The sequence below is a fragment of the Gopherus evgoodei genome, chromosome 9 (genome assembly GCF_007399415.2).
Source record: "Gopherus evgoodei ecotype Sinaloan lineage chromosome 9, rGopEvg1_v1.p, whole genome shotgun sequence".
NCBI classification, from domain to species: domain Eukaryota; kingdom Metazoa; phylum Chordata; order Testudines; family Testudinidae; genus Gopherus; species Gopherus evgoodei.
Genome location: NC_044330.1, coordinates 17,276,364 through 17,296,651, shown reverse-complemented (window position 1 = coordinate 17,296,651; position 20,288 = coordinate 17,276,364). Strand labels below are relative to the sequence as shown.

Genomic DNA, 20,288 nt, shown 5'->3' with positions numbered 1-20,288 from the left:
GGAGTTGGAGGCGTGTGTGTACTGGGGGTGCTGGACAGGATACCTGGAGCTTCATTCTCAAGGTGAGGGGCAGTATCACTCCCTGTCATGGTGACAGAGCAGCCGGCACAGGCCCAGGAGGCAGTACCTCCCTGTGGACCTCTCCCCTGAGCCAGAGCTGGAAGCCAGGGCTTGGGCAGGTAGGATCCAGCAGCTGTGGCTGCAAGGAAGGGACCAATTGGTGCACAGAGACAGTGCTTTCTGAGTTGTAACAGCTGCACCGCAAAAATCCTGGATGTTGCCTCTTATTTGAAAAATCTGCCCAGGCTGAGGATCAAAAAAAAAAAAAAGAACCCTGTCTGGGAAAACTCTAGATATGCAATACTCCCTGAGTCCAAAGGCGAGATCAGAATCATGCAGCTATATATACACAAGACACAAACACAATTTATACATAAGCAAATAGGGACTTTTCACAGGCTGTGTCTGCCTCTTGGCCAGGGGCAAGGGACTTCCCACAGGCGGTGTTCGCCCTTTGGCTAAGGGCCATGCAAACTGGTCCTAACCAGTTAAGAGCAGGTTATAACTGGCGTGCCGTGTCCTACAGTGACCGACTGCCGAGAAAGTGGAAATACCCTAGCTAGGCTGTAACACAGTCTTCTGCGGTTCCCTACAGTTCCACAACTAAGGATTTGGTCAATAGATTGTTGACCTTCAAGACTCCCTGCAAAAGCCATCTATTTAATAGGTCTTCTGATGAAAGCAGGAGCACTTTGGGTGGAATGGGATAGAGTTTTGCTGCTGTTTGAGTTGGCATGCAAATACTTCCATTGTATTGCGTTACTAGATGATATTTTAATGGATTGGGAGACATAATTGCTGTTAAGGCCCCTAGAGTTTATACAAAGGGGTTTGGGGGTAAGATTTATTTTTTTAAACCAGAAGAACAAATAAATAAGGCATGTTTCTTACCCTTGAAAACCTTGCAGACTAAATAAAACAAAACATGACAAGACAATAATTCAAGTTAGGAAGTGTACAGGACTGATTGAAGAGGTGTTGCTGGAAAAGGGAAGGATTTGAAGGAAATATAGGACATTTGGCAGATGTGAATAGAGACAGGAGGTTACTGTAATCAAGGGAAGAGACAACCTGCATATTGGCAAGTGTCTCCACATTGAGGACAATCTTAAGAAATTGTGAGTTTGGCGATACCAGAAAAAGATATTCATAAGGTCTTGACTACTTGCTATGGGGTGTAGCAAAGGAGGGAGGTCTTTTGGTAGATCATTGTAATGTTATCTCAGTTTGGATGTCACATAAAGTGTGTGTTAAAACTAATGTTAAAATGTTTTCAGTGCCTCCATATTAGATGTAAGATTCTCCTGGCATGATATTTATTGCTAGAAATGGACACATTGACAGCACAGGCTTCAAGTAGTAAGCATTAGTCCTGAGTAGAACGAAACTGATGCTCTTTGCTTCTTTTTAATGTTTGCATTATCAGAGTTCAATGCTCACCTTTATAGAATTTCTTTTCTGAAAACAACTTTTTTATGCCACGTCTGACCAAACATACAATTTGATCTCTGTTTTGCCTCCTACAGATAGTAAAGTGCATTTTTACAATCAAGCTGTTACTAGAAAAAGGAAGTTCAGAGATGCCCAAATGAAATCATAGAGTAAACAATGTAGTAATTCAGTATGGGAAAGGTAAACAAAGCAGCAGTCTATTTGGCGGTTACACATACTGACCAGCCAGAAGAGAGGATTTTCTACTACAGAAATTAATGCCTGCAGTATAGCCGGTGCTGAAAGCTGCCAAAAGAATCTTCAAAATACTAAACTCCTACACAGAAGGGGTTTCCGGCAGAGGCTCCTTCCTGAGTAAAGTGACTTAGGCTGAGAATGAGCCTAATGTGTCTTTGCCACTGGGAAAAGCTTTCTGCTTGAAGGCTCAGGACTAATTGAGCAGTACTTTATTACTCAATCTGTCTCATGATTTCAATAGGACTCCTCACTTAAGGGGCAGCTTCTGATACTACCACTTAGCAAATGTACCTTACTTTACAAATAATCCCATTGAAGTCAATGGGGCATCTCGTGGATTAAGACGCTACTCAACGTGAGCACATGTTGCAGGATCTGGCCCTTTTAAAGGCAGCAATTAACATGAGCAAGGGTGGGTGAATCTGGCCCTGTCAAACAGAACAGCAGAAGGGTTACTGAACATTCTAGTCAGCTCCTTAGTTTAATGGGTCAAATGGGCTGAGCTCAAGACTGAGGACCAGGAAATCCTAAACTCTCTTCCTGATTATTCTTCCCTGTCTTGCTGTATGGTCTAGAGTAAAGCACTCAATTTTTTGTGCTGATTTTCTTCATCTGCAAAGCAGAAAGAATAATAATACTAACAGTACCTACTTCACAGGGACATTGTGAGAATGTGATGGGAGGCTTGTGCTGCATATCAAACATGTAACACATGCCCTATGGGCCTGAGCCAGGATCCAGAGGCAGGAGCAGCAGAAGCTCCCTAAAAGTGGGGGCCCACTAGCATCCTTCCCCAAAACCCCTCACCACCACCCTTCCCCAGAAGCCCCATCCCTCTCCACCCATCACTCACCCTCCAGCGATGGTCCCCATTCTAGCACCCCTGCTCAGAGGAGTCACTAGGAGGACTCTATCACAGGGGGTGCTCTACTCACCACTGGATGGCACTTTCTGCTTGCAGTTAGCTCCAGCTGGTTTGGCAATCCCTTTCTTCTCTTCCCACATGCCACTCTCCTTCCACTCTACAGACTTCCAATACAGCTACTTTGTGACTCAGCCCTCCAGCCAGATCACACTGTGGTTTCCCCTTCCACCAGCAGCATCAGGCAGGCCTCAAACCTGCTGTCTTGTCCCACAGTAACTCAGGCAGTTTTCCCATTCACTGCTCCTAGCAGTACCACTCTGCAGTAGATGGTAGGGAAACCCAGGCCCACACACTACTCTAGGTTCCAATTCAGGATCCTGTAACAAGCCATTAAGATCTGTGTTTACATCCACCTTATTGTTCTCATCCCTAGACCCCTTCCTACCATGCTGCTTCTCCCTGGGGAGAGGGAGAAGATCTGCAAACTCATCTCTGTTGCTAGCTTCCTGGCTTTATAGAGGCCCTGCTTCTTCCCTCACAGTTGAGCTTCTTCCTAATTAGTGCTCTCCAAGCAACCTAAACCTCCCCCATTTGGAACGTAATTGATGGATTGGGCCCACCTGTCCTAATTCAACTCTCTCAGGGCTGGTGTGAGGAGCACACTGCATCACAGACTCCCATTGCTTTCAAGGAGCAATGGATCAGACCCTTAATGCTAATGGCTAGACTCCATGGCTGTACCTACTGAGAGAGGCAACACAGAGTAGTCTAGGTAGAGGGCAATAAAGATTGTTGCAGGGGCAAACCCTCACATAAGCAAGAAGAGCTCCAAGGGATCCTGTGATTTGTTGCAGTCGTACCCAGAATGCCTATGGCTTGCTCTGCAGCCCAGCATTGCCATGGGAATTGTCCTTCAATCTGCTGTGGTCCTTTTAAAACCACCAATATGTAATTGGCATAGCATACAGGGGTCAGAATTGTGTGCAGTCCTGAATTTTGAATAAGTGTTCCAACGTGCTCTAACCTTTCTATCAGCAAATATGCTTAAGGGCATTACCACAAATGAGGCAGAAGAGGCTCACATTTAAAAGGCAGCTTATTAAAAACAGTTAGATATGTATATAAGAAAGATAGACCTTCCTTACATACTCAGACATTTGGAGTTTATGTGATCAAATGGAGTTATCTGTGTATTTCACACATCAAATAACGTTGTGTAGTTGGGGACTATTTCAAGAGACATGATGAAAACAGATTTACTGGTAAAAAATAGGCTATTTTCTGAGTCAGAATCACACAATACATAATGCATGTGCTACTTGGAAAGGTCTTTTCAGAAACCCAGACCCTGCATCAATAGTCAAAGTGAACGTTCCTTTTGGCATCCTGATTAAAGCTTTCCAGTTGTCTCTGCTGTGATTCCGGAAGGGCCCACCTTTGCATCCCCATCTCGGTGAATGCAGGCAGCTTTGACAAATCTGTTAACAACTTGCTGAACCACATTCCACAGTCACGGCAAGATGATGGCCGAAGACTGACATCCAACTCTGAAAGTTCTTTGAGTGCAGATAAGCCTTGAAAGAAAGTGGCCCATCCTTCATCAGAAACACTGTCATTATAACTCAGGTCTAGCTTCTGTAATTTGGCTAGATGACCAGCTTGGACCTCTAATGCTGAAAGAAATGGATATTGGAATACACATTACAAATATTGTTTAAAAAAGCATAGGACTAAGAATAGTGCTCTTTAACTACCATGTTATTTAAGGTCCTTTAGGAATAAAACATGGGAATGATTGGTTACTAAGTGATATGAAACATGTTGCTCAAACTAATCAGAGATACTTGCTCTTGGTCTCACAAAGCCTATTTTATCGCAAAAGACATTGTGTAGTTTACAACATGCAATTCGAAGAGAACTAAAGGGATTACAAAGGTGTTAGGTTAAAAGTGTATGGCAACCTCATGAAGGATCAGTCAGATGGAGTTTAATGTCAAGCATAGGATGAAACTGGCAGGAAGATTTTACAGTGAGATTTGGAGAGAGAAAAATGTTGAAAGAGCCATGCCTAATGCTGGAAAGTTAATGGGAGCAGGGGCCAGGGGTCTACCCTAAGAAAATTAGGACCTGTAATTTACCACTGGTGCCATTTGGACAGTGGTAGCAATGGTGAAGGCTGTAGAGTCAACAGGCCTCAAGCATTTTTTACCATTGTGTGGTCTACAGGGACCAAAAGTTTTAAAGCAGCTATTACTGTTCTGCCAACTCCAAGCATTCAAAAGTCATGTGTCAGGCTCCCAAAAATCAACAGACTGACTTAAAAATCATGAGATTAAAAAAAAATATGAGAATTTTAAATTTGATTTCTGGTGTTTGAAACTTCAGGGTTCCATTTTCCAGCACTTCTCAGCAACTAAGAGGGGTAGAAATTTACTTTTAAAAAAATCTGATATTCTCTTCTAATAACATGATCCAAGAGTTGGGGCTTTCACAAAAAAAACCCTAAAATCAAGTTACATGTAATGCTGTTAAAATATAATTTAGCTGGAGTTAGTGAGCCCAGAAAAGTACAATATAAAACTTCTCAGAAGTGGCTTTAAATCTAGTGTTTGCATTGTACATTTATAATTTTCTAAGTGTTGTATTTGTGAAGTAATACAAATAGCTCAGCTTAAATGGGTCCCTGCATATTTTTCCAATATTGTCTACACTCTTCAGTTTTTGCCCCCTCGCTGTGTGAAGTACTGAGTAAATATTCCTCATCAACAAGATGAAAATTCCGTGGTGGAAAGATACTGCCGCATTCTGCCTCCTGTCATCTGATTTATGCATAAATCTGCTCTACCCATGGAACAAGTCTCTGAATTGTGGTCTAAATGCAGCGGCTGCTTGCCTGCTAGTAAACATCACATTATACATACCTAAAAGAGTCAGATCCTCAGCCACCAAGTTACAGCTGCTCAGTCTCAACATTCGAATCTCCGTTGCCAGCTTTAGTGCTTCCAAAAGCAGCTTTAGGTTCCCACCAACGCATTTATTCCAAGAAAGGTCTAATATCTCCAGTTCAGGGAGGTGAAGGGCAGTCTCAGCTGAAAAGATTAGCACCAGCAACTTCTGCTTACTAACAGAAATCATCGTGGCCTTAGCAGACATTTCACCATGTAGTCACCTGTAAATAGGTTTTAAGTATGTTGCCTACTTACTTGTGCTTAGAACGTAGGTTTATTGGATCTTAGTAAAAGTTAGACAAAATAAAATCTCACATACTCCCTAAAGAGTTCAACATTTGATTTTTCACATATAGAATGGGTATTTAACAGACACGTCCTTGAGTTGTCTTTTTTAAAGGGGGTCGGGATGGTGTGAGATATGTCAGATGGCTTGGAGCTCCCTGATATGTAGCAGTGATGAGTATCAGCTGGCCTGACCAGCTCAGTGTATCCAGCTGTGGTGGAAATATGTCACTAAAATGTATTTAAACCAAGCGTGTCAGGGTAGTTGATAAACAGGTTTTTTCTGACAAAAAAAGGGGCTGACCCCTCAAGCCAGTGGCCTATTCATTTGTATCGCAGGTTGCAGGAAGATCATTTGCACTGTAAAAATCACCAGTGGGGGAGAAGCCAGTTTGGCATTTACACCAGACAGCCTGGTGTCTACATCCCCAAGGGAAAGGAACTTTATTTGGGGATACACTTCAGAAGAATACATTTCAGAGTTTTACTGGGCTATAAAGACAGTAGGAGAGAATCCCTAAATTATCCTTTATATGAGCAGACAAAGAAACTAAGTGCTGTGAACTTTGTATTTGGATCCTGGCGAAGGACTAGCCATACTGGAAGAATGTCTATGGTGAGAAAACTATGAACAAATGACTAGTTTGTCAAGTTGTGTTTCAGGCTAAGTAGAGTATTTTAACTTTTGTTTGTTTGTAACCATTTCTATCCTTATTCCTTCTACTTGATTGATATCACTTAAATCTATGTCTTTTTGTTAATAAATTTGTTTTGGTTTTACTATTAACCAGCGTGGCACTGTGATTGAAGGGAAGGATATGTTAACCCCAGTTAAACTAACAGGCTGCTCTGTTTTGTCTCTTGATAGGAGCAGCAAACCTGAAAAGGTTTTGTGAGTACTACGATGCATGCGGCTGTGTATTGCAGAGTAGGGTTGCCAATTTTGGTTGGACATATTCCCGGAGGTCTCATCACACCACGTGATCTTTAATTAAAGATTAATCTTTCATTCCTGGAGACTCTAGGTCAATACTGGAGGGTTGGCAACCCTACTGCAGAGACATTTTTGGGGGGAGAACTTGGGGCTGGAAGGGTTGTTGAAACCCCCTGGCAGAGTAATAGGGAAGTGAAAGCCAAGGTGTGATCAGCAAGCTTGAATGCAGGCTGTTGGTGTCAAATCTGTGGGCATATGGGGGTCATGTGTCCCCTCACAGATTCACTGCTTGGCTTGTATTGAGCATGCTCACACGGACTGAGCATGCTCAGGAACACTGCTGAAGTCGGCTGCCCTCACTCTGCCCCACCCTACACTCGCTATCGGCAAGCACAGGTCATTTCTGTCTGTGGGCCGCACAGCAGCAGAGCATTTAGGCACCCAGAGCTGCAAGGCAGGTGTTAACTGAACCCCTTACTGGCCTGGGTGAAACACCCAGATGGGTGTTTTGTTTTACATTAGCAATATTGGCCTGATCCAGCCCCACTGAAGTCAATTTAATGTGAAAAGAGCAATTTTGAGCATTTTATGACAAATTAAAGGGAGCAGTTCTTGATGCAAACCCATGAATTAAAGGCAAGATTCATTACATTTTCTGACAATGCTGACTTCAAGATATCAAGAAATCACTATTCAATAATAATATTTTATGCTTCTTTAGCACAGTGCCTGCAAAGACCTCAAACCAGTGCTGGCTTGATCCTGCTTCCTCTGAAGTCAGTGGAAATTTTTCTATTGACTTCAGTAGAGCAAGCAGTAATAAACAACAGGTTCTTTTTTCTGTATGCAATATTTTACTATAACCCCTTTTATAAGCTCTTGATTTGCACACTTGCTGCTTACTTGGAGGCCAGAAAGTTTCTGTTGGTAACTAGAGATGAAAAAACTTTACTCAAACAAAGGTATATGCTCACGACTATAGGTCTCTATTATGGGCATGTGTCAAGATCCCTTTGCACTCAGGAGTAGTAAATATTAAGACATCAGTATTAAATGGATAATTATTACAAGGTCTGCCCACTAATGATTACAATTCCAGCGAAGTATGAGATCGTATACTCTAGCTTTCTTTTCTAAACTTAGTAAATACATTATAGTTCTTTGGAAGATGAAGGATTAATAGGACTACATTAAAATCGGGCATAATGTGGTCAGAAGCTGTTACAATGCACCTAAGTCCTGACCTATAGTACTCCTGGTATTCCACTTTCAGATTTCCCTTTGCAGACAGACCAAATTATGTGCTGGTTTTGCGATGTGGGCAGACAGAGCCGAGGGTAAGACCGAAAGATAAATTTTTACTCATGACCAAAGCCAGAATTCAACCACAGATCTGCTGAGTCCCATCAAAGGACAATGCAAAACTACTGCACTATCGCATCTTGCTTCATACAGAGAATATATAATAGTTTAAAAATCATTCCTACCTAGTGATGCAAAAGAATCTTCCCCTAAAGAGCAACTGCTGACGATCACAGATTTCAGCTTTGGTAAAAATCTAAGCCTGCTAAAAAGGTAGTTGGTAGACACTCCAATATTTTTATTGGATGATAAATTCAGCTCCTGAAGACTCGAGAGTAAAGGTATCACCTGTGCTTTAAAAATACACAATATTTATTAGTCATTGTGATCCTAAATTACTATATAGCTGTAGTTTTATTTGCTACAACTTCTTTTATTTATAACTCAACCCAAGACATATTGCCAGATTCTGACACCCTTGCTCACTCTGAGTAATACTTTAGTCCATAAATAGTCCCATTGTTTTCAGTATGACTACTCAAGGAGTAGGTACTATTTTGCATTAAGTAAGGGTGTCAGAGTCTGGCCTCCAATAGATAGAGTAGCTGAGATTTTCAAAGCCATCTAGGGGGTTTAAACACACAACTCCTATTAAAATTAATGGGGGAATCTATGTCCAAATCTCACAGCCTTTGCTAACCTCAGGTAGAATATGTTCATGTAATATATACCAGTAGATAGGTATCAAAGTCCTATTACATGTGCATCAAATGAAAAATAAATCACTAGAATTATTACTTAAATGATTAAATTAACTCTTCTCCTTACTAGTATTACTTCATCAGTAGCTTTTCACATTATCTTCCCCATCAGGAGGACCAAGACTGTACACTTCAAGTCATGAGATTTTTTTACTCTAAAGGTTAAAATCCATGTCAAAATACAATGGTAACCGAAAACAAAGAAACCAAACCATCTCCTTGGTGAGAGGTGAACTCTATATTTCCTGTAACATGAAGTGAAAATAGTGCTCTTGAGAGGGGTTTGTACAACGAGCCCTGGAAAATGAAGTCTTCAGTTTCTTCAAAGAACAGCAGTACAAGCTTTCCTAATACCACCCTGCCATTGTATTTCTGCCTTGATATGTAGTTACCACTATGTGCCACAGGGGAGTTCAATTTTCATGTGCATTCATCTCTTGGAGACATGCCAATTTACACCAGCTGAGGATCTGGCCCTTGGTTTCTCCAGTGTGATCAATTAACAAAACAAGATTGCCTGGTTGGTGCTAGTCAGGACAGGCTCCAGGCATCAGTACAGGAAGCAGGTGCTTGGGGCAGCTAATGGAAAGGGGCAGCATGTCCGGGTCTTCGGTGGAGTGAAGGATCTGTCACTGAGTTGCTGCCGAAGAATGAAGCGGCGCGGTAGAGCTGCCGCCGAAATGCCACCAACTATGGCTTTATCTTTTTTTTTCCCCCCACTTCGCCACTTGGGGCAGCAAAAAAGCTGGAGCCGGTCCTGGTGCTAATGTCTATGATGTGGACATTTGTCCAAATGGCCCTATGTCGCTTGCATTCAGAAATGCCCCTTTAGTGTTGTGGCCTAACAAAAATAATATTCTAACAGTATTTTCTCTCCATTCAAGGGTCTCAAAGTAGTTTACAAACATTAATGAATTAACCTTCACAAAATCTCTGTGAGGCAAGTAACTGTTACTAGCTCCATTTTACACATGAGCCTAAGGCCTAGTCTACACCAGAAAATTAAATTGGTTTAACTGTATGAAAAATCCACACCCCTGAGAGGTGTAGTGAAGCTGACCTAGGTCCCCATGTAGACAGCGCTAGGTCAACAGAAGACTTCTTCCATTAACCTCTTGTGGGGGGTGGATTACCTGTGCCAATGGGAGAATCCCTCCTGTCGGCATAGGTAATGTCTACTCTGATGTGCTACAATGCCTCAGCTGCAGTGATGCCGCTGTAGTGTTTAAGTGTAGGCAAGTCCTAAGGTGCTGAATAAGGGAAATTGCAAGTTCTTAGCACCACTCAGGATCAGCCCCCATGTGACTAACCCATGATCATGACTCCCAGTCCTGTACCTTAACCAAAAAGGTAGTTGTTCTCCACAATCACTGGGCTGCCAAATCTGCGTGGATAAACTAGTCCTGACTATTACGATCTGATGGAGGTGGGGTCCATTTTCTGCCTGTGAGAAGTTTTCAAAGTTAAAAACATTTTTATTCTTAATAATTTTCTAACAATGTTCTTACTGAGAACCATCATGTCCTCTTCTGTTACACAGCACTGGTGGAGATCCAGGACTTCTAGGTCTTTAAAACTGGCCAAATGAGCTGCTGAGTCCTTGAACCCTCCACCAATTTCTTTATTGCACGATAGGTCTAATTTGTTTAGCTCTGGTAAGTACTGGAAAGCCCTGTCTAAAATGAAAAAGGCAGAATTCATGGTCACTGAATATTCTAACACATAAGGCAGACTGTGGACTTAACGTATGTTTACTCTAGTGTTAATATTTGCGAAAGGTGTTGGAATGACAGCTCTGGAGAATAAAGTTTTCTGTGTAATTTCAACAGAAGCAAGTCAACATTGCAAAGCTCTTCCCACTAATGTCACTCAACCTTACTCTAAAAGAACCACCCAAAAGTGAGAGAGCAGCTCACCCTTCATACTCATTAATACTAGTCTATTTACTGAGAATACCGTCAAGGGTGCCAAATAGCACCAACTGTGATACTGAGTTTTATGTGGTGAATAATTAGCCCACTAGGAACTAGACAAAGATAATCTGGACAGACTTCAGGTGATGACTTTTAGGTTATGTCTATACTGCAATGTAAGCTCATGCTTGGGCCTGGGCATCTACATTATACTACAGTTGTGCTAACCCAGGGCTTGGCCCATGGACCCAGAACCCTGCAGGGCTGCAAAGTCCAAGCTCAAGTCAAGCTGAGGCCCAGGATCCGAGCCCTATTGCTTTACAGTGTAGTCACAGCCCTACTTGACTCAGGTCCTGGGAGTCATCCAGAAGTAACCCACAATTCCATGGACAACTTACTTTGTCCTCTCTATCTCAACAATTTGCAATCCACTCTATTGAAAATGGAAGACCCTCAACCTCCCCTCATCCCGCCTCTCCAGCAAATGGCAGCAGCTCAGGTCAGTGTTAACTCATTCTGTTCTGATCACCAATTTGCAAGCATACTATCAGAGAGCCTCCTGGGTTTGCAAAGGAAAGCGAACTGGTCAAACCTTTTGCAAAGCGAGCTATTTCCTGGTAAGGTGCAGGCCAGGCAGTAAAGCTTCCCCACAGTGCACTACATTCCTAGGGCTAGAGCAGCCACATTTCAGGAGGTAGGGAGGGCGAAGCTCTAGGGACTCTGGGATATGATTATTTTGGCTTGGGTCTGCACACTGCAGTGTGGATGCCAGAGCCCTAGCTTTGAGCATGGGTCACAAAAGTCTTAACCTAGGGTTAAAATACAGCGTAGATGCTCAAGCCTAGGGTTCCCTAACATGGGTCAGCTGACTCAACCCCCACTAACCCTGGGCTTACATTGCAATGTAGACATACCGGTGTTACTAGCCCCTTAAGATGACTTTGAACCAAGAAACTAGAGCTGAAAGTCTCTGTTTCCTTTACTAAACAACTTGGTCCCCAAACAGAAGAGAATAATTGTCTATCAATATTTTTGATATTGTTATGATTCCTGTGATTTCTATCACACAAAATACCTATTTCAGTGCCTGTAGTCTAGACATTTCCTTAGATGGATTTTTGATTTAGATTTGGGATTCCAAATCTAAACCACACTAAATCTAGACTAACCTAAACACTGGAGGCCATCTTGCTTTAATCCACACATGTGCAAATTTAATTCTTTCAAAACTGGCACATTTTTCAATTCCTGAGCAATACTCTTCATACTGCAGCCAATGTTTCTGTTAATAGAAATATCTAATACTTCGAGGTCATGGATGACATTTAGAACCCGAGCTGAAATAAAAGGAAAACAGAATTGGTTAGTTACCAGATTTACTGGAAGGATATTGCGGAAAACACCACTATAAACAGGAATGAGCCAACTTGTTTTGTCTACATTCAAACACATTCTAACAACATGGGCTCAAAAGTTTGATTTAGATTAATTGGGTTCATGGTCTGCTTAAGAAATGCGGTGAACAAAGGAATCAGGAGGGACCAGAGAAATAAAATCACTGAAACAGTAGGGTGAGAAAATGGAAAAAATACAAAGAACTGTGCAACAAGGAACAGTGAGGGGAAGAGAGAACATTCTAATGCAAAAGGATGAACTATATATATTGAATACAGACCACCCACTGGAGCTATTCTAGCTTTGGGGAGTGGGAAGAAGGTTTAATCCTTTATCTTTAGTTCATAGCACAAAAGTTTCCCTTTAGACAGAAAAACTTTTTCAAAATACAGAATCACTTCAAAAGAACACAGTATTAAGTTGGGGTGGGTGTAGAGGGAAAAAATAAGTGTCATAAACTCAACTAGTTTTGCAAACCCCATGAATCCTCCACCAAAAACCCCAAAAGGTTCAGGAAATCTTGAACACTGCAAAGATCATAAATGCCAAACTATGGCATCTTTCCACTGACTTCCATGGCTTTGGGTCAGGCCCTACAAGTGAATAAATAACATATTTCTAGTACCCTTGTCCATACTAGCACACTTCTTGGTGAAACAGGTATTTTTACCCCATTTTGGGATGGTTAAAACCATGGCACAGATAGACTTGGGCCAATTATACATTTGGCCCTATTCATGTAATGAGCTTCACAGCTTGAGGCTTGGGTTCCCAAATTTAGTCACATAAATATAAATGGCCTGATTTTCAGAGGGGCTTAGCACTTGAAGCTCTCACTTAAGTCTTTCTCTGTTTGAAGCGTCTCCAGACCTCTGAAAATCAGGCTATTTTTATTCATGTGCTTAAATACACATTTAATTGTCTAACTGTAGACTCTCAGCTTGGAAAATTTTGGCCTAAGTGACTTGCCCAAGATCACACAGGAAATCACTGGTAATACTGAGATTCAAACCCAAATATCCTTCCTCCCAACCTCATGCTATAACCACAAAATCATCCTATCTCATATGGTTAGAAAAAAGGGCTTCTTTGGAAACCAGTACAGATACTGTTATAGTGGTCAGCCAGAAATTTAATAACTTTCAATCAATACTAAGCTTAATATTGATTCTTGTAAAATGCCAAAACTGAAACCAAAACAGTTGCAGCTCTGAGGAGCCAGTATTTCAACATAGGTACATGAAATACACTTACCTAGAGATTCTCCATCTTTCGCTGTTAGATTGCAATCTGTAAACTTTAGGATTTTGATATTGCAGCCTGTCTGGAATCTTTTGGTCAAGAGGGATAGTTTTCCACCTATGTTATTATTCCAGGATAAATCCAGTTCTTCAAGGTGAGGAATGGTTTCAAGTGCCTCTCCTGTTACAAAGCACCCAGAAGTCGAAGATGAATCATTCTACATACTATTTTGAGTACAGGATAAAAATACAGTTTAAACACAATATGAAAGGATGTCACTAGTCATTTCATCCTCATTTTAATTATGCAGTTTTGTTGGGTTTTCTTCTTTGAAAAAGAAAATGCAAGTCAGGAGGTGATTTGCTGTTGCATGAGTACACATACCTGGTAACACACACACAACCCTCCTACTCTCCACCCCTGACACTTAGGTCTTGTCTACACTGCCACTTTCCAGTGCTGAAACTCGGGGGTGCGAAAAAAAAACACCCTGAGCTACGCAAGTTTCAGCGCTGTAAAGTGGCAGTGTGGACAGTGCACCAGTGCTGGCAGCTACTCCCCTCGTGGGGGTGGGTTTTTTTTACAGCACTGAGAGAGCTGGTGGAAAAAGGGGCAGAGACAGGCTAGAGAGAAAAAATATCCACCGGAACAGATAAAATATAAAACACACAAGAAAGAAAAGAAAGGTAGAGAGTATTAAAAAAAGAAGTGAGAAAAAAATCAAACAATAAATTAAAAGCAGACTCAAGCTCATGCCATAGTTTGTGAACCTCCAAAATAATCCATAAACTTGCAGAGCCCCAAACTTCCCTGGGTTTGCCCTTCCTTTGTACATACACAATGAACTCACTCACAGTAGTAAATCCTATGTTCAGCGGTAAGTGTTTGTAAGATTAGGGTCTCTTATACAAATACCATCTCTAAAATGGGACTTCACCCTTTGTTGGGTGGCCTGTTGCAGCCAATTACAGCAGAACAGTGAGAGGAAGGCAAATCTTGGCCAAATTTCTTCCAAAAAGCAGAGTGATCTTGAATGCTTACACTGAACAGACAGCCCGTCTGTTTTTAAGGTCTCTTCCAAAAGATATCAGTATCTTCATCTGCACGGAGCTCCCTGTATTTGCTGCTGAAGGAAAAAGGCCTAAACTGATCATGCTGTGATTTGATCTTCCAATTCTGAGCACTCTACCAGCAGGCATTTCAAGCTCGTTGCTTAAAACGTTAAGCCAGTTTGAGTAATTTTGTTGCACTTGCGCAAATAGGTCCTGATTCTTCAACCAGTCTGCATGTGAGTGACTTTTTGCCCATGAATAGCCCCACTGAACTCAATGGGACTAATCTTATGTATAAAGTTACTCACAAGTATATGTGTTTTACACTTCTTTATAGCTGAGAGTTTACAGACACAGATTGAGATTTTGGCTGCTGTGGTGTGATGGAAGTATAGATTTAATAGCTCACAATAGACCTTTGGTAATGAGTGGTTTGGAAAGTAAACGAAACTGCCATACTGTACCTAAAGAAGTAACATCCTCAGCTGTCAACTTGCAATTTTTTAGTTGGAGGATTTTTAACTTGCTCACATGATGGAGCCGAAGAGCAAGGGGTTTCAGAACCCCTCCCACAAAATCATTCCAGGAAAGATTGAGCTCCTCCAGCTCTGGTAGAAAAGGTAACACAGCAACTAGAGGTAAAACAAACAACAGCAAAAATAACCAACTTAAATTTGTAAATGTGTGTGTGTCGATATGCCTTACTATAGAGGTGCTTTTCTAAATTAATATGGTAACATGATACAGAGTGATCTGTCTTCAAAATAAACTGTGCCTCAGTTTCCCTATCTGTAGAATGGGTATAAGGCTATCTACCTGATTCACAGCATTGTTGTGTGGCTTAAATTGTTAATGTTTGCAAAATCCTTTGGGATCTTCAGATGAAAATCCTGAATAAGAAGAAAGTATCATTACCAGAGGGAGAGAGGAAAGGAGTGGGGTTGGACTATTTCATTGGCAAATAAGAATAGAAGACTCTGTTCCAGAAGCTTTCAGTAGGTAGGTGGGAAAACTTGTGCTTACCCAGCTCCAATAAATCTGTTGCATCTAATGCACAATTATTTAGGTCCATATTCTTGCTGTTGGGCTTCTTACCCAGTTTCTGCATGAACTGCTTAACGCTCCACATACCAGATGTTGTGTTTGTTTTGGAAATGAGATGTGGAGGTTTGTCTGCATAACCAAAAAAACCAGGATTGTGGTTACCTTTAACAGTAATCTTATTGATGAGATTTTGTCTTGTGTAACTGCAACTGTCATCTTAAGACATAATGAAACATACTGACCCTGGCAGAACTTGTGGAATGGCTGCATTCCCATTTTAGAGATTACTGGTGGAACCTCTGTACCATGTCAATTTTCCATTGTTACCCTGAGTAATGGGAACAGGTTCACCATGCCCTGGTTGATGGTACCTGATGCCCTGATGTTGATGGTACCTTATGGTACCTGATTCTGTTAGTGTCAAAAGTCTCTAGTGAAATCTTTGGGCTGGTCTACACTAGAGACTTTTGACACTTACAGACCAGTTCAAGCACACAAAATGCTTGTAAATCACTAAGCGGATGTATTCTGTGTATCATTACACCTGCACTAGTCCTGCACAAGTATTATAACCCCCTCAGTTCAGCCTGACTATGACAGTGCTGGTACAGTTTGGAAGTACAGGCAATGGAGGTTCACCAGTTCAATCAGTCCTTGCAGTGCAATCCCACAAGGCTGCTGCTCCATCCTTCAGTGACAGCTCTGACCACTGTCTCTACCATCCGTTAACCTTGCCGAGTAGGTACTGAGGTGGCTCTTGGCGAGTCTTGGCTCTGCACAGCAACCCCCCTTTCATCTTATTTATTCATTCCAATTCGTACATAAAGTAACAGTGCACCTATCCTGGCCTTTAGGAACACTTAGCAAATATGTAAAAATACTCCTGCAGCAATTTTACCTAATACCCTTGGCCAAAAATCAGCAGCCAAAAGCTGCACAAAAGACAGTAACCCCTTCTTTCTACATTTTGCCTCTCCACCCCATCTCCACCTCTTTTGTAAACCTCACCTTTCACCTGCCTTTCAATAATAGCTTTATTTCTTCTGTGGCACAAAGGTTAATAGCAACCTTGTATACACACACAAATTAGAAGATTGATATCCAGCCTCATGATATCAAGTGGTGAGAAATATCTGCTTTTGTTGTTGTCTTAAAATTGCTCTAGCAGCAGGGTGCGCAGAAGCTGACCTTGAACACAAGCAAACCAAGCTACCACTTGAGGTGCTGATGTCCCACATAAACTCTGCAACTGATGAGCTGACTCTGATATCGACTTCTGGCACTAGAAATCAAGAGAGAAGAAACTCAAAAGCTTTATCCCTCCAGCCTCAGCAACATGGGTCGCAGTTCTTGATTTATGTCCCTCAGATTATAAGGCACAGCATGATAGTGGCTTAATCAGGAGAAAACAACACATACAAAATAAACTACCAACAACAAATCAGGGGATTCTGGCTAGCAGTAAAACCAAGCACTCATTCATCAATTATCAGAAGGATAGCCATGTTAGTCTGGATCTGTAAAAGTAGCAAAGAATCCTGTGGCACCTTATAAACTAACAGACATTTTGGAACATGAGCTTTCGTGGGTGAATACCCACTTCATCAGATGCATATAGTGGAAATTTCCAGGGGCAGGTATATATATGCAAGCAAGCTAGAGATAATGAGGTTAGTTCAATCAGGGAGGATGAGGCCCTGTTCTAGCAGTTGAGGTGTGAAAACCAAGGGAGGAGAAACTGGTTCTGTAGTTGGCAAGCCATTCACAGCCTTTGTTTAATCCTGAGCTGATGATGTCAAATTTGCAGATGAACTGAAGCTCAGCAGTTTCTCTTTGAAGTCTGGTCCTGAAGTTTTTTTGCTACAGGATGGCCACCTTAAGGTCTGCTATAGTGTGGCCAAGGAGGTTGAAGTGTTCTCCTACAGGTTTTGTTTATCTTGCATTTGGAGGCTTCTGGGTACACGTCTGGCTCTGTTGATCTGTTTCCCTATTTCCTCGTGCAACAGAGCCAGACGTGTACCCAGAAGCCTCCTACTGCAAGATAAACCCAAGAAAGAAACCAACAGGACTCCACTGGCCATCACATACAGTCCCCAGTTAAAACCCCTCCAACACATCATCAGGGCTCTACAACCCATCCTGGACAATGATCCCACACTTTCACAGGCCTTGGGTGGCAGGCCAGTCCTCGCCCACGAACAACTTGCCAACCTGAAACATATTCTTACCAGTAACTGTACACCGCACCATAGTAACTCTAGCTTTGGAACCAATCCATGCAACAAACCTCGATGCCAGCTCTGCCCACATATCTACACCAGCGACACCATCACAGGACCCAACCAGATCAGCCACACCATCACCGGTTCATTCACCTGCACGTCCACCAATGTAATATATGCCATCATATGCCAGCAATGCCCCTCTGCTATGTACATCGGCCAAACTGGACAGTCTCTATGGAAAAGGATAAATGGACACAAATCAGACATTAGGAATGGCAATATACAAAAATCTGTAGGAGAACACTTCAACCTCCCTGGCCACACTACAGCAGACCTTAAGGTGGACATCCTGTAGCAAAAAAAACTTCAGGACCAGACTTCAAAGAGAAACTGCTGAGCTTCAGTTCATCTGCAAATTTGACATCATCAGCTCAGGATTAAACAAAGACTGTGAATGGCTTGCCAACTACAGAACCAGTTTCTCCTCCCTTGGTTTTCACACCTCAACTGCTAGAACAGGGCCTCATCCTCCCTGATTGAACTAACCTCATTATCTCTAGCTTGCTTGCATATATATACCTGCCCCCGGAAATTTCCACTACATGCATCTGATGAAGTGGGTATTCACCCACGAAAGCTCATGCTCCAAAACGTCTGTTAGTCTATAAGGTGCCACAGGATTCTTTGCTGCTCATTCATCAATACATTTCTAATGCACCCATCACTGTGGTATCAGCATTACCTGCTACATGGGGAGCTTGGTCCTCATTCTGATTATCTGGTCTAGAGTTACTGATTTCTGCTCCTTCACTTTCTTTTTTGCTTTCGCCATCAGATTTCTCAGTGTGTAAGCCCCTGAAGGATCTAGTGCCTGATGAGCACTGATGTTTTCCCTTTTCCACAGAGGATTTCTTCCTTTGGATTTGGTTCATAATCAACTGAAATGGGGATCTCTTCAAGATGCCCTCTTCACATCTATCCTGGGAACTCTGGTTTGCTTCTTTCAGAGGATTGACAAACATAGGTAGAACAGTTTTTAGCAACATTTATTAATTGGTTACCTGCCCCCACCCCCAATAGTGGATATTATCAGGAATTTCTTAGCTACTTTCACACCATTCTCTCCATGTCAGTATCAATAGTATAAGATTCAGTGGACCAGATTCTGAACTCATTGCAATTCCTGTTGCCTTCAAAGGGAGCTGAGGATGTTTAGCACCACAGTGGAGGTGCTCAATATTTTACACAAGTGGACCTAATGATCCCAAGTCTCTGCTATATTGGTGCCATTTTATGTTAGTTCATTGGGTATAGTAGTCCTAAAAGCCAGTTTATCTCATCAATGGAGGGGAATACCTGGATGGGTGGCCTCTATTTCATTTCCTGCCTAACAGTGCACATGAAAATTATTTGCAGACATCTGAGTGCCAAGTGTTGGGGATGACATTCTGGAAAGGCTCCCACTGGCTTCAGTGGAGTTAGGATTTTACCCTCTGTATTTACACCAGCCAGAAAAGCCTTGTGATTTGCTTTTACTAGCTAATTTCAGGTACAGTGCAAGCATTACTTCTCTCAAAAGAAAAACAAAATTGTAAAGTAACAGAAGAAACACTGGGTCCTTCATATATAGTTCTTATGCTATTTTACCAGCAATTAGGCTGAAGGAAGAAATGATAAAAACAAAGTCTGTTGGCAAACAGTCCTTTTACATACAGCTAATTTTTATGCCACTTTGTTTTTAAATGTTTTATTTGGTTTTCATGTCTCTGCAGAGGTGGGAAAGGAGAATTTCTAAATATAATTTATTTATTAGTTGATTAGTCACTACTATGTTTCTCATGACCAATGTACAAAACAAATGATATAATATAAATCAGAATTATATATACAAGTAAAGCAATGTTGTTTACATTTGTAACTTTTCATGCATTGGGACTGTAATATTTTTAATAGACGAAGATACATACCTGTCTTTTCCATTTCTGGAATAAAGGATCCCTTGCACCTTTTAAAGCACTTTCATGGCTTGGAAAACAAATGTACCATTCTCTAGAAGTGAAGTTCTCTCTTCCTTAAATACCAGATTTGTCTGGGTGGTTTCATTTTTTATTGTTGTTGTCTACCAGAGAGTTTCTGTCTTCACAAATTTGAAATCAGCTCCTCGCTACAAACCAGTTGATCAACTGCAATTTGTTGGGCTGTTTGTTCTGCTGAATGTGAGCTACCAGGTCTCCAAAATATTTAGCAAACACTCTTTTTGTAACCAGGTCCATGAATAATTCATTTGACTAGTCTTGTCAGTTTTCTTTTTAGAATAAATTAATAGTGAAAAAATGAGGAAGTCATTGCATGGACTTCGTACTGAGCTTTCTACCTCCCACAGCTTGTTGGAAACAGCTGATTTTAGAAGGGCTGAGTCAGTTTATAGATCAAATTACATTAGTATCTGAAGAAAAAGCTCTGTGTTTCCTCCACCTCTTCACTCACCCTCAGTACACTCCAAAAGAACTGCAGGAGTGTGAGCAAAGCAGAGCATTTAAATAGTTTGCATTCTTTGGCTGGAAATGTTTTAG

General features: G+C 41.6%; 1 protein-coding gene across 2 annotated transcripts; it reads right to left on the bottom strand.

The window, feature by feature from the left end:
* Positions 1-1,472: 1,472 nt before the first annotated feature.
* Positions 1,473-20,219, bottom strand: LRRC31 (leucine rich repeat containing 31). Of its 2 annotated transcripts, XM_030576528.1 has the most exons (10): positions 19,683-20,219; positions 18,458-18,715; positions 15,470-15,619; positions 14,911-15,078; positions 13,407-13,574; positions 11,927-12,094; positions 10,353-10,520; positions 8,269-8,436; positions 5,536-5,703; positions 1,473-4,287 (listed from the first exon to the last, which is right to left on the bottom strand). In XM_030576528.1, exons 1-10 carry the CDS (start codon positions 19,693-19,695, stop codon positions 3,968-3,970), a joined length of 1,749 nt encoding a protein of 582 aa, XP_030432388.1. In that variant the 5' UTR covers positions 19,696-20,219; the 3' UTR covers positions 1,473-3,967. The 2 variants fall into 2 exon arrangements, with proteins under 2 accessions (XP_030432388.1, XP_030432389.1); XM_030576529.1 differs by lacking the exon at positions 10,353-10,520.
* Positions 20,220-20,288: the final 69 nt, after the last annotated feature.